A 24,796-nucleotide genomic window follows, 5' to 3' on the forward strand; every position below is an offset into this window, starting at 1 on the left:
AAAGCAGTGATTCTCAACATTAACTATGGAATTGCCCAGAGAGATTTTTAAATGCTAATGATAGGGATGGACACTGAAGGGTGTGGGGTGGGAAGGGTGGAGGTGGGAGGAGGGCGAATGGGGAGTCACTGGAAGGGACCCTTCAGGTCTTCCGTGGTTGTGGTAAGGTTCTACTTCTTGATCTGGAAGCTGGGTGCTTAGGTGTGTTCATTGTGTGTGTGTGTGAAGATCACTTATGATTTGTGGACTTTTCTTTGTCCATGTTATTCCATAGTAAATTTTTAAAAATTATTTTTTAAGTAAAGAAATAAAAAAGGCAGTTGTCCTCAACCACATGGCCGCCTCCTGGGAGAAGGCAGTCTGTGACCCTTGGACTCATCTTGAGAATTCCTTTCACAGCATCAAGCGGTCGTTGGCCTTTGAGTCTGTGCCGGTCCTTGACAACGAGCAGACGATTCTTCCACGGCTGATGCTGCACTTAGCTGTAAAAGGCCCACTGTTGCTGCAGTGGCAGGTACTGAGGGACAGTCAGGCCCTGTGGCTGGGTTCAACACCTCCTCCCTCCCCACAACTGAACTCATGTGACCCCATTCCACCCAAGCCCTGGGACCTAGGGCAGCAGAGATGGAAACAGCTACACCCCAGCACCTGGGTCTAAGGGTGAGCCCCCTGCTCACTTCTGCCTTATATCGTAATTTGAGTCCCTGAAACATGTTCTCTGATTTTCACTTATAGACTCTCTGATTTTTAGTTGGGCCAATCCGTGAATGTGTGAAACTAAGACTGTATTTCCCGTTGTCATTTGCAGCTAGGTCTGGTTCTGGCCGATAGAATGTAAGTGAAGTAGTCTGCATAATTCTAGGAAATGCCCTAAAAAAGAAGACTGTACTTCTCCTTTCTTGTTGCCTGGAATATGGCAAGGAAAGGCTGAGTCCTAGCAGCCATTTTGGGCCAAGGAGCAAAGCCATGACTGAAGATTGGAGAACAAGACAGGGGAAACTAGATCCTCTCTCTCTTTCATCTCGTTGGCACGATGGGGCACCCTGTTGGTAGTAGACTGACTCCCTGGGGATGTCTTAACATGAGAGAGAAGTGAGCTTCTACTCTGTTTGAGCCAGTGATATTTGGGGTTTTCCATTCCTCTCAACCGCAATTTAAGCCTAGCTAACACTCAGTGCTTCTGATTAAACAAATATATATACTTGTTATTGATTTACTTGGCTGTGCCAGGTCTTAGTTGCGGCATGTGGGTTCTAGCTCCCTGACCAGGGATCGAACCCGCACAGTCTGCAAGGAAGACAAATCTTTAACCACTGAACCACCAGGTAAGTCCCAGGGCTTCTGAGTTTGATCCTTGGCCTGAGTTCTAGCCTTGGTCACCCGCCCAATATGAGGATGAGGGTCCTACCTTTCTCCCCCTGGGCACTGGAGTTATGCCCCAGTCCCACCTGAGTGGTTGAACCCTGCAACCTGCTGGTGCTCCCTATCCATGCTGCCTGCAGGATTGTGTTGGCCAGAGTAGCGTACAGCCTGCTGCTCCAATTGCTTTCCTAGAGTGAGCCCTGCCACTTCCCTCTTCCCTCTCATCCCCTTACCTGTGGCTCCTGCCCTGTACCTGTCAGGCTGGCTGCTCTCTGGACGTCTACAGCAGGACCAATGCCTGCTGTACCTTCCCCAGGGGGCAGACAACAGCCAGTTCCTGAGATGTATTGAGAATATGCAGCTAATGCAAAAGAAAAAGTACAGCTAATAAATAATTTTTTGTTGTTGTTCAGTCTCTCAGTCATGTCAGACTCTTTAGCACCCCATGGATTGATTAATGCATCAATCAATTAACTTGGTACCCCTGCAGCCCCACTTCCTGTACAGGGGCCGTTGCTGGCCCCTAGTGGCCACAGGATAACTTGCACAGAGAGTTGGCCTGAGAAGCGGAATGTGGGAAAAATCCCGCCCCTCCCCCCACCCGCCCGTTTCTGAATTTTCCTGATGCTGGGGGTTTCAACCATGACAGACCCATAACTCCTTCGTCATAAAATATATTTTGTGTAATGATAATAGTTTTTAAAGATTTTAAGCACTTTATTGAGGTTGTTGCTCAGTCGCTAAGTCACGTCTGATTCTTTGTGACCCCATGGACTGCAGCATGCCAGGCTTTCCTGTCCTTCACCCTCTCCCAGAGTTTGCTCAGATTCATGTCCGTTGAAGTCAGTGATGTGCTGTGCTGTGCTTAGTCACTCAGTCATGTCCCACGGTGACGCTATCTAATAAATGACATATTTGTAGGGTGCAATTTGATAATTTTTGATTTTTGTGAATATCCATGCCCATCATCACAATCAAGATGGTGAACATCTCCATCACTCCCCCCAAATTTCCTTGTCCCCCTTTCTACTCCCTGTCCCCAAGCAACTAATGATTGCTTTGTGCTTTCTATAATTTTTAAAATATTTTATTTATTTATCTTTTTGACCATGCCACAAGGCACGTGGGATCTTAGTTCCCTGACCAGAGATCAAACCCTTGCTCCCTGCAGTGGAAGCATGGAGCCCTAAACACTGAACCACCAGGGATTTCCCCCCATGCTTTCTATAATTAAAAAAAACATATAGATTAGTCCACATTTTTAAGAGTTTTCTATAAATGAAATCAGTATATACTTTTTTTTTGGTCTGGCTTCTTTTACTCAGCATAATTATTTTGACATTTATCCATTCAACGAATTAACCAATGGTTCTTCTCTTTTCATTGACGTGTTTATCCATTCAGAGTGATGGTAAATTTAAAAAGCAGCATTATGCCCTAACATATAGAAAAGAAACAGAAGGAAAGTAACAAAATAATAGATAAGTCCCAAGTAGATGCTCATGCATGAGAACTGTAAAACATACAGCGATGTGGTCACAGGCTTTACCTACACATGAAATTACACGAACCCAGTTCTTTGCCAGGAACTTTGGCTGGTTTGGCTCCAAAGGCCACTCCATGCAGGAGAGTACATGCTGTGTGGGTCACACATGGGCACTGAGATTGAGCAGAGGAGGTAGAAACAGGCAGATCTTAGTTCAGTGGATTCATTTCTCAGAGGACTGATCATTAGGGTGGCATGTTACTTTTTGAATTATGTGAGTGGTGTGTTCAGTGTGGACCACTGTGGAATTTTCTGCAGTCTATTAATTACTCAGGGACCTCCCTGGTGGTCCAGTGGCTAAGATGCCGCACTCCCAATGTAGGTGGCCCAGGTTCAGTCCCTGGTCAGGGAACTAGATTCCGCAAGTTGCAACTAAGTTTGCGTGCCACAACTAAAAGAACCCACATGCTGAAAAGAAGGTCAAGGATCCATCATACCACAACGAAGACCCGGTGCAGCCAAGTAAGTAAAGAAACGTTCATTACTCCGGCTTATGAGCTCACTGAGGTCCGTACTTGATTTTTTTAAGGCATGTTTGTATTTGATTCATCTTGTGTTTCACAGTGCAATCTAGAAGCTTCCTTTGCACTTTCCTGAGCAGAAACAGAAGTCTCCTTCCGTGACCCATGCTCTCAAGGCCAGCAGCTGGCAACGGTACCTCTTTGTCCCACTGGAGGCCTTCTTGAGACAGAACATGATTTTATGAGAGAAAATGTTTGGCAATGGTTTTCAAGTAACAAAGCTTTAGAACCCTAAGTTATTCTACCTTCTTGGATAATCAACCTACTGAGTTTTGTGGTGACCTGTAGCTTCAGAGTGACCTGTCCTTGCAAGGAATTTACTCCAGAAACTTTGAAGAATTTAGCTTACACTGCACTAGTACCACAAAGAAGAATCCCAAGTCCAAAGTGGGACACATAATATGCCGGTTCTCTCGTTGCTGTTTCTTAACTCCATTTTTAACTTGTCACCCAGCATTTCCCCTGAATCCGATTCAGCATGAAAGTGTGAAAGTGTTAGTCACTCAGTCGTGTCCGACTCTTTGTGACCACATGAACTGTAGCTCTCCAGGCGCCTCTGTCCATGGAATTCTTCAGGCAAGAATACTGGAGTGAGTAGCCATTTCCTTCTCCAGGGGAATCTTCCCCACCCAGGGACCAAACCCAGGTCTACTGCATTGCAGGCAAATTCTTTACCATCTGAGCCACCAGGGAACCCCTCATTAAATATATTATGCTTTTATTCTTATGCTTTGCTTCCTTCTGTTTTCCTTGGGAAAGTTTTTCTTCTAATTTTTCTAACTTCTTGAGTCAAACACTCAAATTTTTTTACTTGAATGAAAGCAGTTAAGACTATGAATTTACTTCTAAATAAATTTCAGACACGATATATTAATGTCATTTTCATTTTAGAAAGCTGTTACTCCAGATTTTACTAATAATTTGCCAGTGACCCAATAATTATTCAGGGGAGAAAAAGTGTCTGTCTGTGTATGTTTTTCTTTTAAAGTTATAAGAAATTGAGGTTTTTAAATTGTACCCAGAGTATGGAGCTGATATAATTCCTCCTTTTGGGACAATTTGAGGTAATAGTTTTAGCCTAGTTTATAATCAGTTTTGTAACTATTCCTGAAGTTATTTGAGAAGGTATACTTTCTTTGGGGTAAAGTGAAAGTGAAGTCGTGTCTGACTCTTTGTGACCCCACGGACTATAGCTTACCAGGCTCCTCCGTCCTTGGGATTTTCCAGGCAAGAGTACTGGTGTGGGTTGCCATTGCCTTCTCCAGAGGATCTTCCTGACCCAGGGATCGAACCCAGGTCTCCTGCGTTGTAGGCAGAGGCTTTACCATCTCAGCCACTAGGGAAGAAGTACAGCCTAAATATAGAATACAAAACTCAGTCTTGGACTTCCCTGGTGGTCCAGTGGATAAGAATCCGTCTGCCAATGCAGGGTACACAGGTTTGATCCCTAGTCTGGGAAGATCCCACATGCCACAGAGCAACTGCTGAAGCCCGTGCATCTAAAGCCTGTGCTCCACAACAGGAGAAGCCGCCTCCATGAGAAACCCGCACACTGCAACCAGAGAGTAGCCCCAACTCGCTGCGACTAGAGAAAGCCCACACACGCAGTGAAGACCTAGCGCAAAAATAAGTAAATAATTTTTTAAAATTCAGTCTTATGAACATATGGTTTGAATATGTCTCATTGTGACTGCCTTTTCATGTCAGATCTGCAAACTCACCTTTTTCAGCTCACTTGCCTTTGTCCCAGGTTAAGTCTCTGATCTTTGTCATCCACATCATCCTTTTTGGTCTCATCGTTTTCCGCATGCCTTTCTGCTCAGGATTTGGAGGACTTCCAAGTGTGTGACAACACACTTTTTTTTTTTTTTTAAAGATATTTTTATATGGACCATTTTTAAAACTTTATTGAATGTTACAGTATAGCTCCTGTTTTATGTTTTGGTGAAAGCTTAATGGCTCTTGCTAGGCACTATTATGAAGTTCAGAGAGGCTTTGAGCGGAAAAGTATTTAGGTAAGAGAAAAGACTAATAAATTAACTCTTCAGAGCTTTCCACTCAGGTAGCCTGAAGGCAATAGATTTGAACACAATGAAATATCATTTGCTAGTAGTGCTGAGTGTACAGTTTCTTATTCTTGTGTTCCTGTTCTTGGTTCTGGAAGTATCCATGAATTAGTACAATATTTACCTCAGCTGTAAAAAGCTGAGGAAATGTTTGTAATATTGCAAAACTCACATTACACATTACTCTTACGTTTTCATATATGTCTAGACTTTAGACATAATATAATACTAATTCTTTACATTGGCAACAAGATGGACATTAAATGCCAGACTTATGAATTTTAACATTTTAATTTGAAAAGTTACTTTAAGTTTTAAATTACATTTATAATTTAAATAAAATTTAAATATTAAAATTCAAAGTTACTTAGTAAAGTGTAGTTAAACTTTGAAAGAGTAAAGTAAAATGGATCTCTGTAATTTTGATATAAAAATTTAATATACATTCATTCTAATTTGCATTTTGACTTTTAAGAAAATACTTTTATTTATGTATTTATTTTTGGCTGTGCTGCGTCTTTGTTATTGCTCAGGCTTTTCTGTAGTCTCGGCAAGTGGGGGCTACTCTCACCACCCCCACCACAATGAGGATTCTGTGTTGCAATGCACAGAATCCTCATTGTGGTGGCTTCTCTTGTTGGGGACCACAGGCTCTAGGGTGTGGGGGTTCACTAGTTGTGGCGCACAGGCTCGTTAGTTGCAGCTCCCAGGCTGCAGAGCACAGGTCGGTAGTTGTGGTGCACAGGCTTAGTTGCTCCATAGCATGTGGGATCTTCCTGGACCAGGGATCGAACCCATGTCTCCTGCATTGGCAGGTGGATTCTCTACCACAGAGCCACCAGGAAAACCCTTGACTTTCAAATTATTAGCTACTTTTTAATATTTGAAAGAAACTAACATTTTGGAAAACAGAAAAAATTAGTACATTTTTTACCTAAATTTATATTTTTGATGAAAATATATTTTAAATTATGTACTTTGAATATAATTATGTTTTTAATTCTTAAATATATTTAAAAGTTGATCATAGAAATATAACTAGTGTTTGTGCGGAAAGGAAGATAAGAAAATAAATTTCATGAAAGTTTTAATCCTTTATGAATTATGTATACACTTATTATTCATCCCAACATTATTAGTCCATTAACAGAGCTTCCAGACATGTGGAATAAAAGTTAAATTCATTGACCTTGGGCATTTTGCTAACTTTCAGTCATATATTAATATAATGGGCTGTAGCTTCATATGGGCTTCCCAGGCAACATTAGCGGTAAAGAATTCACCTTCTAATGCATGAGATGCAAGAGACATGGTTCGAGCCCTGGGTCAGGAAGATCCTCTGGAGTAGGAAATAGCAATCCACTGCAGTATTCTTGCCTGGAAAATTCCATGGACAGAGGAGCCTGGCAGGCTACAGTCCCTGGATCCGCAGACTCAGACCCAACTGAGCACACACACACACATAGCTTTATACACATTTTAAAATTTTATTCTTTTAAAGGAATGTTTGTCAGAATATGAGGATAGAAAATATTTTACTTAACAGCTTGTTGCTGCTGCTACTGCTGCTAAGTCACTTCAGTCATGTCCGACTCCAACTCTGTGCGACCCCATAGATGGCAGCCCACCAGGCTCCTCTGTCCCTGGGATTCTCCAGGCAAGAACACTGGAGTGGGTTGCCATTTCCTCCTCCAATGCATAAAAGTGAAAAGTGAAACTGAAGTTGCTTGATTTATAACTTGAACATGTTTGTTTAGACAAGTGATACGTGGAGTCCGTGTCTTCTTACCCCAGGCTACAACTTCCAGACTTTATTCATGGGTCCCAGGTTGGATGTGCCAGTTCCTTGAATGGGTAGGAATCCATCCAGGGCTCATGTGTACCACAGTTGGGAGTGAGTGGGGCTGGAGAGTCCCTATGGTCCCCTTCTGAGTGCTGCCATCATTTCCTCTAAGACTTCATGCTGCAAGGAGACCCTCGCCTGCAGGTCCAATTTCCAGCATGTGGTCCTGGACTATGGAAGCCTTTCCTGTCACCCAGGGCTCTAATTCTGCACAGGTGAGGTTACTTGGATCATCTGAAGTTATCTGGGTCATCCGTTTTGGCCACAAATAGTACTGCATAAAGTGATACGCAGAGAATGCCCTCCTCCCAGGGTTCAACCTCCACCAGAGCTTCAGAATTGATGCTTTCAAGATGTGGTGCTGGAGATGATTCCTGAGAGTCCCTTGGACTGAAGGAGATCAAACCAGTCAATCCTAAAGACAGTCAGTCCCGAATATTCATTGGAAGGACTGATGCTGAAGCTCCAATACTTTGGCCACCTGATGCAAAGAGCCAACTCATTAGAAAAGACCCTGATGCTGGGAAAGATTGAAGGCAGGAGGAGAAGGGGATGACAGAGGATGAGATGGTTGGATGGCATCACTGACTCAATGGACATGAGTTTGAGCAAGCTCCAGGAGATGGTGAAGGATGGGGAAGCCTGGCGTGCTGCAGTCCATGGGGTCGAAAAGAGTCAGACACAGCTGAGTGACTCAACAACAAGAGAGCTTCTGCTGTCTTTACCTCCCAAGATGCAATGCGCTGCTGCCCCGGTAGGGAGACAAGTCCAGAGACAGAGGGTACAGGGCATCACTGCCCACTTAGAAAACTCCTCCTACTTCCTTTCTGGTAGACTCTATCACTCTGTCTCAAGGGTGAAGTGAGCATCAGTAACTAAACTTTCTCTTGCCTCCTTTTTGCTACACTTCTGCTGCTAAGTTGCTTCAGTCATGCCTGACTTTTTGCAACCCCATGGACTGTAGCCTGCCAGGCTCCTCTGTCCATGGGATTATCCAGGCAAGAATACTGCAGTGGATTGCCACGCCCTCCTCTGGGGGATCTTCCCAACCCAAGATCTTTGTCTTTTATGTTTCCTGCATTAGCAGGCAAGTGTTTTTTTTTTTTTTTTTAAACTACTAGCTCCACCTGGGAAGCCCTTCCTTTTTGCTATAGTTGGTGGAAATGTCTCCTAGACTTCCTTGGTGACAAATGACACTCAGATGTGTGTCCTTCATGGGGAGGTGACAGGTTGTCAGGTCACCATTCCATGGATGGTTAACTCCATCCTACCTGTACTAAGCAGGTCTCTTTTGGTTGTATGGGTGACAGAAACTCAACTCAAATGTGTTTATACAAGAAAGGACATTTATTGAATCACAGGGTTGCAGTGAGGGCAAAAGTGAGTTTAGGCTGCAGAAGTGGTGGATGCTGGGACAAGAGTCCTGTCTGGACTCTGCTCCCTGTTCAAGGACGCTTATTCTCTCAGATGGGCTGTATCTATGAGATTCCAAGCAGTCTCAGGCCCCACACCTGAAGGCTTCCTGTGAGAAGCTGAGCCTCGCCACTTAGTTTCAGTTCAAGATACACGGTTTGGGGCGTGAACAAACTCTCTCATCTGGAGGGCAGGGCCCTGAGACCGGCAGACCGCCTAAAACCCATGGGGGAAGGAGTTCCCTCAAAGGTGTTACTGTGCCCATAAGAGAAGGGGGGTGGTGCGCCCTCTCGCGCCCTCTCTACCCTGTCCCACCAGTGGTCCTCATCACAGTTGTCACCAATCCCTCCAGGCCCATCTGCCGCTTCTGCCTCAAGATTGGCCTCAAGACTGAGCCAGTTTGCAAGGTTAAGACCAGAGTATTTCCAGGAGAGTGATGACATCACAGAACTGGGGTTCCAGAAGGCGGGGGTGACTGAGGGCTCCCATCTTCTTTGGAACATGGAGAGCAGTAAGCTGGGCGGGGCTAAAGGATAGTCCATGAGGAAGAGGAGGCTCCCACTCAAAAGGCTTTGTTCTATAGATTCTCACTGAAAGCCCTGGGCAGGCTGGGACCTGGGGTCAGCGAGGGATAGGAGAGAGGTAAGCTTCGGGAGTGGGGGTTGGGGTGTACCTGCCCGAACCACTGTCTTCCCTGGAGAACCCCAAGAGGGGCTTTCAGGGGCAGAGATGGAGCTCCCTGCTTTCCAAAGCTCAGTGATATCTGTCTCTGAAGGATCCTACTGAGTCAGGGCCAAGTAAGGCTGTATGAGACACACTTATACCAAAAAAATAGCCATTGTTTGTTTGAAATTCTAACATAATGGGACATGCTGTGATTTTATTTACTAAATCTGGCAACTGTAGGGTGGGAGAGAGAAGCAAAAGAATGGTCCCAAGCTCAGGCTGCTAAGGAGTGAGTATCAGGAGACAGAATAAAACATTCGTGAGGAGACAGACTGTCAGGGTAGCCATCTTGTCCAAGAAACTGCCAGACTCATGAAGCCAGTGGATGGAGGAACCTTCAGGAACATACACCTAGTTAAGGAAACCCACACACATACACGAGGCTTCCTAGGTGGTGTAGTGGTCAAGAATCCGCCTGCCAATGCAGGAGACATGGGTTCTATTCCTGAGTCAGGAAGAGCCCCTGGAGGAGAAAAGGACAAGCCACTCCAGTATTCTTGCCTGGGAAACCCCATGGATGAAGGAGCCTGATGGGCTAAGTCCATGGGGTTGCAAAGAGTTGAACACGACTTAGGGTCTAAATAAGACAGCAGCAGTATGATCACAGGGCAAGACGTTTTCCCTTCCTCCTCTCCATTTCCAGCAAAGGGACATGTATCCATTCTCCCCCAGATTCCCCTCTTGTCCAGATTACATTGAGCAGAGTTCCCTGTGCTATACAGTAGGTCTTTGATGGTTATCCATTTTAAATATAGCAGTGTGTATGTATGTATATGTTCATCTCATCTTCCCTAATTATCCCTTTCCGCATCCCATCCCCATCCTTCCCCCCTGGTAACCATAAGTTCTTTCTTTAAGTCTGTGAATCTGTATCTGTTTTGTAAATAAGTTCATTTTTATCATTTCTTTTTAGATTCTGCATATAACGGGTATCATAAGATACTTCTCCTTCTCTGACTTACTTCACTCAATGTGACTGAAGTCAAAATGCTGTCTTGTTTCTCCACTGTTTTTCAACTGTTTTTCTCATGCAACTAAGATGCAATCTGTGGGGAGACACGTTAGGACCATGAACATACTCAGTTCTTCACTAAGCTTCCCACTCCCTCTGATTTAGCACCCACTGTTGATTCTTTCTTGCTCAGATCAATCTATGATGGTTTCAGGATGGTGATTTTTCAACTTCATGCCTACCTCCACATTTATCAGTCAGCATTTTCTTGTCAGAAAGAGCCCCCGCCCCTTGATCCCCATTATGAACCTATTTGTCTATCTATTACTGTTATGAACTCATGGATTCCTATCTCACTCAATGGGTTATCATCATTTGATAGAATGAAAGTTATCACAGATAATAATTATCATTTATTTTGATGGCCAAATTGTTCTAGATTATCATGGAATCCGTTATTCATTGGTTTCACAGATATGATACCAAAGCACATGCAACAAAAGAAAAAAAATACATAAATCAGTCTTCATCAAAATTTAAGACTTTTGTGTTTCCAAGAAACACTGTCAAGAGAGTGAAAAGTGACCCATAGAATGTGAGGAAATATTTGCAAATTACATATCTGATAAGGTTCAGAATATATAAAGAACACTTACCACTCAATAATGAAAAGACAAAAAACCCAACTGAAAAAGTAGGCAAAGGATATGAAAAGACATTTTGCCAAAGTCATACAAATGGCCAATGAGCATGTGAAAAGACAATCAACATTATTAGCCATCAAGCAAATGCAAATCAAAACCACAATGTGATACCACTTCACACCCATTAGGATAGCTTTGCTCAAAAAGACAGTTAATAACTGTATTGGTGAGGATGTGGAGAAGCTGGAATCTTCATACATGGTTAATTGGAATGTAAGTTGGTACAGCCACTTTGGAAGTTTAGCAATTCCTCAAAAGTTTACACTTTAAGTCACCATGTGACCCACTGTTTGATATATATCCATAGGAATGTAAATATTTGTCCACACAAAAACTTGTACATGAATGTTCACAGGAGCATTATTCCTAACAACTGAAAAATAGAAACAACTCAAATGTCCACAAACTGATGAATACATAAACAAATTGTGATATATCCATACAATGTAATATTATTCAGCCATGGTTTAGTCGCTCAGTCATGCCCAACTCTTGTGACCCCATGAACTGACGGTAGCCCTGCCAGGCTCCTCCATCCACAGGATTCTCCAGGCAAGAATACTGGAGTGGGCCTCCATTTCCTTCTCCAGGGTATTCAGCCATGAAAAAGGAATAAATACTGGTACATGCTATGACATGGATGAACCTTGAAAACATTATGTTAAGTGAAAGATGTCAAATGCAAAAGACCAGATATCGTATGACTTCATATATATGAAATGCTCAGAACAGGCAAATCTATAGAAATAAAAAGGTTGCATGCATGCATGCTAAGTCACTTCAGTTGTGTCCCACTCTTTGAGACCCTCTGGACTGTAGCCCATCAGGCTCCTCTGTCCATGGGATTCTCCAGGCAAAGAGTATTGGAGTGCATTGCCATGCCCTCCTCCAGGGGATCTTCCCCACCCAGGGATCGAACTTGCATCTTTTATGTCTCCTGCATTGGCAGGCAGGTTCTTTACCACTAGCTCCACCTGGGAAGCCCAGAAAGTAGGTTAGTGGTTGCCAGAGTCTGGAGGGAAGTGGAACAGGGAGTCACAACTAATGGATATGAGGTTTCTTTTTGGGTCGATGAAAACAGTATAAAGTTGACTGTGGTGATAGTCACACAGAACTGCATTCTGAAAATGATTTTCTGCGATCTGAAAATGATTGAATTACACACTTTGACTGAATTAAGTGTATAGTGTATGAATTATATATTGTCAATTATATCTCAGTAAAGTTGTTACCTCAAAAATGTTATTCCAGATTTGGCTAGTGGGTACCCCTTTAGGCCAGCTCACATGTCTATTTGACATGCCCCAGCTCTGTTAATTTTAAATTGGGAATAAAAAACCAAACAGGAGACCAAAAAAAAAAAAAAGTGTTTATAGAATAATACATGAAAGGAAAGAGAAATAGCCAGGAGGGGAGCAGTGAGTGAGTGAGGACATTTGGCTGCCCTCTCCAGATTCCCCAGGAGAAGACCAGCAGGCAGTCTGGGAGACTCCAGGACCCACAGGCCCTCCACCTCTCACCCTCCACCGTGCCTCCTCCCCTCCAAGGATGACAAGCCCACTGCTCATCTCGTTGGCCAGCTGCCTCGTTGCTGTGAATCAAGCCAGCCTCATTGGCCGCTGTGACTTGGCCAAGGTGCTGCACCAGGAGGACTTGGATGGGTTTGAGGGCTACTCCCTGACTGACTGTGAGTGACATTTTCTCACTCCCTCCTCCTTCCTCCTCCCATGGTCGTGCCCTCAGTGGCCATCTTTCTTTCTTCTCTTATTTGTTTTTTCAAAGTCAAGTGAACAAAGCAGCCCTTTTCAAGAAGTCTTTCCCAACATTCCATATTTGTTCAACCATTATTAACTGAGCACTTACTATGTCCCAGGAATGATTTTAGGTGCTGGGGGTGCAGACTTCAACATAGCTCCTTTTCTTACAGTATTCACATCCTAGGGGAAGAGGCAGCAAGAAACATACACACAGATACATGAAGTGCTTCCTGGTGGTGATAATGTTATGCAGAAGAATAAGTCAGGGGGGGTGATGGGTGACACTGTTGTAGAAGGGGAAGTCAAGGAAGGCCTCTCTGAGGAGGTGACTTTGAGAAGTGCTGAATAGAAAAAAGGATCCAGTCCCCCAAACATCTGGAGGAAGAGCATTCCAGGCAGAGTGAACAGCCTGTGCAAAGGCTCTATCCCGCTCCTCAATAGAGATAGCTCCTTTTGGCCCAGAATTTGTGTATATCTGCCTTACAACACTCTCTCCTTTTATTTTGCCTTGTGGGTTTTTTAGGTCCATAGTTTCATTCTTACTCTATAGGCTCCTTGAAGGCAGTATCTGCATTTGACCCAGCTAAATGTCCCTCTCTGAGCTTTGCACAGTTTCTGGCACACAGCAGGTGATCATTAAGTGCAGAAAGGATGGATGGACAGATGGATGCATGAGTGGTTGTACTGATGGGTGGCTGGCTGAACGGACTGAAAAATGAGAGGAGAAGCTGATGGATGTTTCTGGCCTGCCAGCCCCATCTAGCCTCTCAGTCCTTGCTCCTTTCTTCCAATTCCTCATCCCTTTCTCCTCCATCTTCCTTCTCCCTCAGCTTGGCCACCCCCTCTGAAAACCCTCTTCTCCCTGTTCTAAGGGCTGTGCCTGGCTTTCGTAGAGAGTGATTTCAACATAACAAAGGTAAATGAAAACACAGATGGCAGCTTTGACTATGGCATCTTCCAGATCAACAGCCACTACTGGTGCAACGATTACCAGAGTCACACGGAAAACAATTGCCAAGTGGACTGTCAAGGTCTGGCAAGGGCCCCAGGGTGGGAGAGGTGAGAGAGATGACCAGCCTCTACTCACGGGACTTCCCTTCCCATGCACAGCCTGGGAACGCCCCCAGAGGGATGGCTCAAGGAATCAGGGAATTCCTTTACTGAGCAGGGGGTTAGACTGTGTCCCTGGATACCCACAGGAGGTTCTGCAGGGTGCTCTCAGGATGCAGAAAGGCTCTGCACATTCAGTAGAGCAGAGCAGTGCAGCAGCCAACATTTATTGAGTGTATTACATACTCAGTACTTTGCACACATGGCTCATTTTACCCAACTTGCTATGTGATAGAGACTAATATGATCCCCACTTTACAGATGAGCAAACTGAGGCTCATAGAACCAGTGCCAGATGCCACACTAATGGCCCTGAAGGCTCAGCTCTTGCCAGCAAATAGTGCTGTCTTTGCCTAATGGTCTGACCGAAGGTCAAGTGCAAAGTCCCCACCTCAGGGCTAGTCCAGAAGATTCCACAGGTCCATGACTCTGTGATGAGGAGGAGACCTCATCTCCTCTTTGAACTCTGATGAATGGCCCTCGGCTCTTCACCTGAAGAGCCTCGCTCCCTAGGCAGGAGTTCACTTTGGTCTCTGCAGCCTGTTTTGCCTTTTTCTTTCCCTAGAAACCTCCACACTTGGGGTGAACCACCATCCACTAGAGAGTATGGCAGTAACACTCAAATATCTGTCCTCCTGACCCTCCTGCCCCTACTCCCCCGCCACCCCCAACCTCCACCAGCCATTGTATGGATGTCCAGATGGGCCTCTGAGAGGGAGGCCATGCCTCGACTGGAAGTTCTCAGCCTCTGGGTGGGAGGTGCCTCGCAGGGAGAGCCAGTCTTTGGGACTGTCCCTGGCACTTTCATGGGTATTCTCTTTCTCCCTTTCTTTCAGAACTGCTGAGCCCCAATCTTCTCGCAATTATCAACTGTGCAAAAAAGATTGTGTCCGGAGCTGGGGGCATGAAGAACTGGTGAGGAGGTCACTTTGGGACGAAGTTAGTGGGCCGAGCCTTAAGAAAGATGTGGTGACAGAGAAAGGGACAGTAGGTCAGGACTTTCTCTACAGTCTAGAAAAATGGGGGCTGCGGCAGGAACTCTGTCTTAGTAGCAGCTGGGATCTATCTAGCTCTTTCTCTGATGCTATATTCAGCAAAACTCTTTTGGTTGCAGTAACAGAATGACTTTAGCTAGCCGGGAGTAGGGTGTGTGTGTGGGGAGGGGTGGATTTATGCTGAGAGGACAAGGTGTCTTGCTGGGCCCACACGAGGGGTGCAGTTAGGCCTCAGGAAAGGGATGGAAGCAGGGCTGGGGACTTTCCATGGCAGGTTTCTGCTTTTCTTGGTGCCTTGGCCTCACTACTCCCTCTGCAGACCAGCTTTCTCTAATCTACAGTCCACCAGACAGACTATGTCTGCCCTGAATCTATGGGCTAATGTCCTAAATGACCATAGAGACCCGTGAGGCTCAGTCCTAATCCAGACAGAGGGTCTGTTAGGTTCAACTTGGACCTGGTGACCTGCCTCCATTCAGCTGTTGGGATGGAAGCAATTAAGCAACATAAACATGGCTACCATGGGACCCTCTCTCCATAACTGGCAGCAACATTTCTATAAAAAAGAGAGTTGTTCATCAGCTGGATGAGTGTTGCAGATCCAGCTTAACTATGGTGGATGTTGAGTTGATTATTTAACATTTCTAAGCCTCAAACTGCATATATAAACAATGTAAATGGCTGCCTCTACGGGAAACTGAAAACAGGAGTTAAGTGCCTTGCATGCTCCAAAGTGAAGTGAAGTGTTAGTCATGTCCAAGTCTTTGCAACCCCACACACTGTAGCCCGCCAGGCTGCTCTGTCCATGGAATTCTCCAAGCAAGAATACTAGAGTGGTTTGCCATTCGCTTCTCCAGGGGATCCTCCCTACCCAGGAATTGAACCTGGGTCTCCTGCATTGCAGGCGGATTCCTCATCATATGAGCCACCAGGGAAGCCTGAATGCTCCAAAAACACCATGCAAAATAAGGGGCACTGGGGCTTCCCTCGTGGTCCAGTGGCTAAGACTCCACACTCCCAAAGCAGGGGGCCCAGGTTCAATCCCTTGTCAGGGAACTATATCCCACATGTCACAACTAAGACCCGGCAGAGCCAAATAAATATTTTTTTTTTTTAATGAATGCACATAGCAACTTTATCAAAAGAAGAGAGAGAGAGAGAGAGAGAGGAGGGGGCATTGATGACTGTTAGGGCTGACCCTTTCTGAAGGGAAAGTCAATAGTTACACCTGGGATTTTTTTTTTTTAGTAACTCTCAGCCCTGCAAAAAAGTGCTCTCCCCCTTCAGAAGGAGGTGAGGATTTGAAAATGTGGAAGTATACTAAGTAGGGGGAAGGAGCAAACACTATGGATGACAGAAATTAAAGGAAGAATCAGAGGGGCCACAGGAGGACCCAGTAGAGAGCTGGGAATGAAGGGGTTTCTGGGCGTTGCTCTGTATGGAAAACTCACGTAACGCTGGGTCAGGTGTTAAGAAGCAGCTGCTAAGTAGAGAGCAAGAACCACTCTTCTTTCTCTTCATAGGGTAAAATGGAGGTTGCACTGTGCTGGCCGGCCCCTCTCCTACTGGATGACAGGCTGTCACCTGGCATGAGGCAGGGAGCAGGCCTGTGGTGGAGTCATTCCAGAACTCCTCTCCTCACTCGGGAATTCTTCAATTCTTCTTCCTCTTGCCTCCACTTCATGTTATTTTCTTCCCTTCCCATTTACAAATAAAACTGACCAGAGCCCCAGGAATAAATGGTTTTCTAGGGCTTCCTCCTTGTTCCCATCCAGGCCCAGGTCCCTGGTTCCTGACTGTCATTTGCAAACCAAGAAGACCACGATGAAAGAAGCTTCTCTATTTTTTTTTTTTTTGGAATTATTAAACCATTCCTTGTGCAAAGAATGTGTTAATTTATTCATGATTAATTCCACCTATATTTGAGTACCTAATAGATTATGAGTGTGTGCTAGGTACAAGAAGAAGGATGATAAATGGTAACTGTTGTTCATGTGGTGTTCATAATCCAGCTGGAGAAGCAGAGACATCTGTGAACAATGGATACAATGAATAAATGGACACATACAGTGAATGCAAGAATAATGAAATAGATAATAAAATCTGTAGTTACTGGTTTGAAACAATATCAAGATGCAAGTTATTCCTCTAAGGTCAACTATTTTTGAAGTAAAAGAGTTCAGAAGTAGGTAATGAGTGAGGCTAAAGTTCTGATATATTGAAGTGGAGAAAGTCGTGGTAGGCATACAGAAATATAGTAGGTGATTTGGGGGTACTTTAGGAAAACGGGCTAGAAACCAGCTTTTTAAGGATTTCAAACTAGACTGTTGATGGCTTTAGTAAGTTATACCTTGATTTGCATATTTTAAAACTCATGAAAACAAACACTCTTAAGTCCAAGTGTTGCATCTTTGGTGGTCATTTCCCACAGAGTCGGGACATCTAAAATTTTAAAGTTCAGTGGGTATTTACTGCTGCTGCTGCTAAGTCACTTCAGTCGTGTCCGACTCTGTGCGACCCCACAGACGGCAGCCCACCAGGCTCCCCCGTCCCTGGGATTCTCTAGGCAAGAACACTGGAGTGGGTTGCCATTTCCTTCTCCAATGTATGAAAGTGAAAAGTGAAAATGAAGCCGCTCACTCGTGTTCGACTCTTAGCGACCCCATGGACTGCAGCCCACCAGGCTCCTCCGTCCATGGGATTTTCCAGGCAAGAGTACTGGAGTGGGGTGCCATTGCTACTCTGGGCTTCCCTGGTGGCTCAGACGGTAAAGCGTCTGTCTGCAATGCAGGAGACCCCGGTTCGATCTCTGGGTTGGGAAGATCCCCTGGAGAAGGAAATGGCAGCCCACTCCAGTATTCTTGCCTGGAAAATCCCATGGACGGCGGAGCCTCGTAGGCTACTGTCTATGGGGTCGCAAAGAGTCGGATACGACTGAGCGACTTCACTTTCACTTAGTACTCTAGTCTTCCCTGGGAGTCTGAAGATGAAGCCAGCTGCTATAAAGTCCGCACCATTCGATCCAGTAAACTAACGCTTTGGACTCAATCCACAAAATACACTGGTGTAGACTCATTAAACTCCAACGTCTCCCCGGCGACTGAGCTCCGGAAGGGGAACTAGAGGCGGAGACCCGCCAGGAGAGGGCGGGCGAAGGAGAGGTCCGAGCACCGCCCTCGTCTCACTCCCCCATAGCTGACCCCGCCCCCTCACGCGCTCCTTTTAAAAAAGCGCGGGCACGCCGTGCGCAGGCGCAGTGCGGCTTGCTCGCGAGCCGCGCACGCGCGGTCACCGTAGGATGGCGGAGTTGGTACCTTTTGCGGTTCCCACAGGGAGTGACAAAACCTTGCTTGTGTGGGAACTGAGCTCTGGACCCACGGCCGAGGCCTTGCAAGTGAGCCAGGCCGGGGTGGAGGGAGGGATGGAGAAAGTCGCCTCGCGTCCTAGTAATTGGGAGCCCCGGGGGCGCTGCTTCAGCACCTAGCCCGCCTGTGGTCTTTGCTGAGAGGAATCTTAGCTCTAGAGCCGACTGGAGCAGTCAACTCGTCCTTACAGATTTTTGAGAGAGAGCTCCCAGCAGGCCTCACACTGCCTCCTAATGCTTCTCGAAGCTTAGCAGTTCAGAGGGAAACTTGTTTGTGAAATGAGAAGTGTTTGGAGTTGGAGGCTCACCACCGTCGCCTGTGGCGAAGGGCTGGGGGGAATATAAGGGAATGGGCAATTTTGTTTCCTGGGCTTGAAATTTCCTGCTCTTACTTAGCGTGGGACCACCCTACAGCATTCTCTGTTCACAGTCTTCTCCCAGTTCGGCCTTCTGTATTCGGTCCGAGTCTTCCCAAACGCAGCCGTGGCCGGTCCTGGATTTTATGCCGTCATCAAGTTTTATTCAGCGAGGGATGCTCACAGAGCCCAAAAGGCATGCAACCAGAAGCAGCTTTTCCAGAAATCTCCAGTGAAGGTGGGTCCAAATGTGGAATTCCTCGCTCCGCTGGGATGAAGTGCTGAATTTAAAACGAATAGGCCAACGTTTGTAAAGCACTCAAAGCATTTACAGAATGCTTTGAGATGCATTGCTCCACTTACCGCCCCCCACAGCTCCCCATTTCTTCCCCTCACCCCCATTTCTTTTCTCTTCTTTTTTAAAGAAACTCGAACTCAGGATGGTTAACTGACTTACTTAAGGTTCATGACAATAAATATGGAAACTAGAGGTCAAACCCAAACTTACTGATGTTAAACCCCATGTCATTTCATGCTGCCCCTTAATTTAAATCTTCACAAGAGTTCTTTATAGTTTTATATGAATTTTAAATATGTGAGCTTGACAAAGTCTTTAGTCAGTTGTAACATAAAGGATGCTTTATCATCATCATCATCATTCTCAAACTGCCTATTCAGAACTCCCTTCAGTTTCCAGAAAATGGTTAAAATATTCTTTAGTGCATGATTATTCTAATAATATGGCTCCATAGTAACATGCCAGCCAGTTTTACTTCCCCAGAGCCCCAGAATGAAAATTTCATTATATCCCTCCACTCAGCCACCATTCCTTTTCCAAGGATTTTTTCAATTCCTCTGAATAAGTGAGTAAGGCTTAGATTTCCCAAGCCTTTCACTTTATAACTGTATGTCTCCTCTGGTTGGCTGCTTCTTCTTTTTAAAAATATTTATTTATTTATTTGGCTGGGTCGTGTCTTAGTTGTGGCGCCGGGGCGTGTGGGATCTTAATTCCCTGACCAAGGATTGAACCCACGTCCCCTGCTTTGCACAGTGGAGTCTTAACCACTGGATCACCAGGGAAGACCCTGTGGTTGGTTTTTTGATCTGGCTACTTCCCACTGACCTTGCTGCCTATTCTTACCCATATTTCTTTCCTCACTGGTTTAACCTTGATAGAATATGATAACTCTCCTCAGACGTGACTCTAGGTACAGTACTTCCCACTTTTGTACCCTGTTTCATACCCTCTTCAATCTGGGCTCTCCTCACTATGATTGAAGTGATTTCCTGTCAGACATTCTTTAATTTGGAGACTATGATCTGCCTGCTACTGGCTGCGACCATTTCATGTACCCACTTAGATATTACTGGAAAGATTATGAAACGATTACTTGGTATCAGTTGTGAGTAATGAGCTCTTTTTCTTATATTGACCATTAAGACCATTCCGTAAGCTTAGGTTTTGAGATTTGCAGACCATAAAACCCATCACTAATAGAGAAATGAAGAAAATATTCTATAAGTCACTATATAGTTGAGAGGAAAGGGCATTCATATTAGATTTCTTTATGTAATGCAGAACCTTGAGTTTTTACCCCCCTCCCAGTTGTTTCCTAGTTTAATTATATGTTGTTTGCCAGTGAGAACTGTGGCAAAGTTATCCCAGATGTAGACTGTCTCTACTACGCTCAGAGCTCTTCTGAGGCTTCCTTATTGTCCAGGACAGCTGAATTATGACTCACCATACAGGGCCTAGCCTCCCACAAGACACTCAACATTTAACAATTAGTCTTCATTTCTCCTTCCCAGCAGGCAGCTTCAGTTGGAAAAAGTAATTTCATTTTCTTATTTACTCATTCTTTCATTCGTTCACTGAGTCAACAGACCCTCAGCCCTCTATTATATGCCAAGAATTATGCTTGTTCCTGGTAACAAGATATGGTTCCTTCCAGCACTTAAGAAGTTCATAAACTAGTGATAGAGGAAGATCCACAAACAGAGCAATAAAGAATTAATAATGCTTTGACTTTATTTGAATTTTTATTAATATATTTATATACTACACCCTGTTTAAAATGGAAATAGACATTTAACAAAGTGCTAGTGATGTAAAAAATCCACAGTAATGTGATACTGTGTAAGTTATTTGGAGAGTTAATGCTGGAAATATTTATACTCTCAAAGAAGCTTGTTAATGTAGATGAATCTCTAATTCTTTTGGTTACTTATAAAATTTATAGAGGTATGTGTATTCCCTCTTCTAACAGGGGTTAGTAACTTGGGGAGGGGGTGCTACAGATTAAGGTCCTACTTCAGTGGCAGGTCTACCTTATCTCCCCTTCAGGTCATATTCTCAAGCAGGATAAGATGGGGATAAGATGACTAAAAGTTTTCTTCCTTTGCTTACCCACAGCCCTATAATAGGCTTCTGCTGGGCTTCCTTGGTTGCTTTCATCATCACTTTCACCACCAGAGGTCAGGGAAACCTTCCGATGAATCAGGGGTTCTGGAAATGATGCAGAAAAATACTGACTTATTAAAAATAATAAAGAACACTTATTTAGGGCTCACTGTGAACTCATTGCTTAAAATGTCATATATAATCTTTACAACCACTCTGAAATTGGTTGGGGTTTCCCAGGTGGCTCAGTGATAAAGAATCTGGCTGCAATTCAGGAGACGAGGGTTAACTCCCTGGGTGGGAAGATCCCCCAGAGGAGGAAATGGCAACCCACTCCAGTATTCTTGCCTGGGAAATCCTATGGACAGAGGAACCTGGAAGGCTACAGTCTATGGGGTCACAAGAGTCGGACACAACTCAGCAACTAAACAACACAAGAACGTGAAACTGGTATTGACAAACAGGTATATTCAAAATAAGTCTATGTCAGATTGTGATATTTTTAGGGTTCTTATGTCTTTAGATTCGTCTTGGCACCCAACATAAGGCGGTTCAACACAACGCCCTTGCCCTAAACAGCTCCAGATGCCAAGAATTGGCAAATTACTACTTTGGTTTCAATGGATGGTCAAAAAGGATCATCAAGGTAAGCTCTAGATTTTCTTTGACCAACCAGGCCCCTTTCAACATTGAACTCCTTGACTTTAGAAAGAAAACTAGAACTGGGCTACAGGGAGGAGATGGAAAAGACTTCCATGTGGAAGTATCTGAGCATGGACATGCCACCTAGAATTCGTGATCATCTCAGTGACTTAAATGGCAGTGTCCATAATTTTCTCCAGTATTTGTGTGATGTATAATAAAAAATAGTTCTCTGTACCTAGTAATTCATTTGCAAATCTCACTTGATTTTGAAGCTATATGATACCTCAAATATTAACTGGGATTGATAGGAGTTTTTTAGTTTTCAAAACAGAATATTTTGAAGTATAATCTTTAATTCAAAATCCTAACAGCTTCAGGATCTTTCTGACCCTGAAGAAGAAACGGAAAATGAAGATATGGTGGCACCTCTTCAGAGGCAAAGCCTGAAGTTCTTCTGTGCTTTAGAGGTGGTGTTGCCATCCTATGAGTGCAGAAGTCCAGGAGTTGGCATGGCTGAGGAACCTTTGGATAACTTGGAAGAAGGTCTGTTTTCCTTTCTTTCTGAAACATGCCTTTTCAGATACATCATCACCTTTGCCAAGCAGCTGAAGTCCTGGGCAGAGTTTCTCTCCTTTGCCACATAGGATTTTAACTTAGGCAATACCTGACAGGACCTTAAACTTTAGAGTTTTAGAACTGACTGCCTGCCAGGGAGGAGGGAAAATTAAGGTGTTTTTTTTTCCCCATTTTTGGTTAATTGTTTTCTGCTAAAATAGTCCTTCAAATACAGATCTCTTGTGGCCTTCAGTTATCCCAACAAAATCATTGTCTAAAGATTTAAATAAACTCTTGTGTCAAGGTTCAGTCCTTTGCCTCCTATGGAAGGGCTTGAGTGGAGAAAGTCAAATGTAGATCCCTGGAAAGGGGATTCCCATTGGTATGGATTCCCATAGCACTTGGGCTTCAGTCAGAAGTAGGGCTGTTAGCAAAGGGAGTGGAGGAGGCCCCACCATCCACCTAAGAGTGATGCCTGGGGAGAGGCCAGAGCATCTGTCTCACTGTGTGAATCCAGCCCTCTCAACGCAGGAATCTGCAGGAGCATGGCTGTAGCTTGTCCATGTGGAATCTGTGAGAAATGAGAGATTTGTGTCATGTTCTTGGTTTGCATCTCCCATCCAGTATTTCAGGAACTTCAAGAATAGATGTGAGCAGGGAAAACCTGCCCTGCCGGAATATAACTGCATCGTAGTCATTCAACCATACCCTAGTGTTGTGTTCACCCTTAATCACTAAGATAATGATCTAAGAATCACAGGTGCATTTTAAAATTTTTAAACATATAACCTAGAAATCAGTTATCCAGATAAGCATTTTAAATTCATTTGTTTTGGTTGGATTTAGGGCCATTATCACTCCTTATGAAAAGGAAGAAAACCCAGAAGCCTGCTATTCAGAAGGCTATGACGGATGCATTCCAGAAACTGCAGATTGTGGTTTTAGGTAAGACTTTTTTTGATTCTCCTTAAAGTACTTCAGTTTCAACGAGCAATTAAACTTATTTGAAAAGTTATTTGGATGAAAATAATGGTTATCTAAAACACGACATAGGGATTTCCCTGGTGGTCTAGTGGCTAAGACCCTGTGCTCCCAATACAGGGGGCCTGGGTTTGATCTCTCATCAGTGAAGTAGCATGTGGCTCCCACATGCCACAACTAAAGATTCTGCATGTCATAGCTAAGACCTGGCACAGCCAAGTAAATAGGTAAATAAAAAGTAAAAAAAAGAATGTTTAAAAATAAATAAAACACTACATATTCTTTCATTTACCAAATGCTTTCACAACAACAGTCTCAAATTTGTTCTTTGTGGCGTTTATGAGAAAAATGACACAAATATTATTGTCCCCACTGTTTAGATGTAGACTGACTTGCCTCAGTTCATATAGAAAGTGTTTGATCCGCTTCTTGTTTCTCGATTGCTGACGTATCATACAGAATAGTATAGTGACTATAAGCCTTGGACACCTGTGTTTGAGTCCTGACTTTGTCTCTTAGATTTTTGTTGTTGTTGCAATTTTAGGTTTTCTAGCCAGAGAGATTTGAAGGTATTAAATATCTCTAAGCTGCAATTTCTTTATCTATAAGTAGGGTTAGTATTTCAGCTTACCTTGTGGGGGATATTGTAAGAGTAAATAAGATGATGAATGTAAAGTCTTAGAACCATGCCTGGAACATAGTAAACACAAAATATTTTGGCTATTATTATTATCGTCATTTTATTGAAGAGTTGATTAGATTATGTTTTTGGAATCAGTTTCAGTTTTCATTTCTGATATATTGGGTGAATACGATTCTTATATATACATTTTTTGTGAGCCTTGAGTGTGATCATGCTATTGAATAGATTGATTATGTACCCTATTGAGTTATATAGGGTGAGAATGTCACAGGCTGTGCCCAAAGGAAAGTTCATGGTTGGTATATCCCTGGAACAGAATTGCTCCCCTGTTTCACAGCCCTGCAGGCTTAAGGACTGAGAAATGCTAGCTAAGTTGTCAAAGACCTTATTTGCTTGTCAGAGACCTTATTTGCTTGTCAGAGTTGGCCTTGGACTGGTGTCAGCCTTCCGGCCTGGGCAGTTGTTCCAGTGAAGTTTGACTTCCCTGGTCACCAGGCAGAATCTCCATCTGTCAATTCCAGTAACAACCTTTGAGAACCAAACTAACTGTCTAGGTTGTTTGCCTATCCCTAATATGCAAATGCATTTGGCTCCATTGCTCAGGGGTTAGAGTTAGAACTGGACATGGAACAACAGACTGGTTCCAAATAGGAAAAGGAGTACGTCAAGGCTATATATTGTCACCCTGCTTATTTAACTTATATGCAGAGTACATCATGAGAAATGCTGGGCTGGAAGAAGCTCAAGCTGGAATCAAGATTGCCGGGAGAAATATCAATAACCTCAGATATGCAGATGACACCACCCTTATGGCAGAAAGTGAAGAGGAACTCAAAAGCCTCTTGATGAAAGTAAA

The 24,796-nt window shown here is 44.1% G+C and overlaps 2 protein-coding genes across 2 annotated transcripts in view; both read left to right on the forward strand.

Annotated features, from left to right (window-relative positions):
• The first annotated feature begins 9,315 nt into the window (after positions 1-9,315).
• On the forward strand, positions 9,316-16,879 carry LYZL6 (lysozyme-like 6). The gene is made up of 5 exons (XM_010832398.1): positions 9,316-9,393; positions 12,587-12,820; positions 13,763-13,921; positions 14,837-14,915; positions 16,519-16,879. Exons 2-5 carry the CDS (start codon positions 12,682-12,684, stop codon positions 16,586-16,588), a joined length of 447 nt encoding a protein of 148 aa, XP_010830700.1. The 5' UTR covers positions 9,316-9,393; positions 12,587-12,681; the 3' UTR covers positions 16,589-16,879.
• A 1,384-nt stretch (positions 16,880-18,263) lies between these two features.
• Positions 18,264-24,796, forward strand: part of RDM1 (RAD52 motif containing 1) — an 11,427-nt gene continuing 4,894 nt past the window's right edge. Inside the window, exons 1-5 of the mRNA XM_010832399.1 lie at positions 18,264-18,389; positions 18,774-18,953; positions 21,640-21,762; positions 22,133-22,304; positions 23,163-23,261. Of these exons, the coding sequence (XP_010830701.1) occupies positions 18,294-18,389; positions 18,774-18,953; positions 21,640-21,762; positions 22,133-22,304; positions 23,163-23,261 (670 nt within the window). The 5' untranslated portion in view covers positions 18,264-18,293. The remainder of the gene's footprint in view (positions 18,390-18,773; positions 18,954-21,639; positions 21,763-22,132; positions 22,305-23,162; positions 23,262-24,796) is intronic.

This window comes from Bison bison, unplaced genomic scaffold (genome assembly GCF_000754665.1).
Source record: "Bison bison bison isolate TAMUID 2011002044 unplaced genomic scaffold, Bison_UMD1.0 scf7180017861046, whole genome shotgun sequence".
Classification (NCBI taxonomy): domain Eukaryota; kingdom Metazoa; phylum Chordata; class Mammalia; order Artiodactyla; family Bovidae; genus Bison; species Bison bison.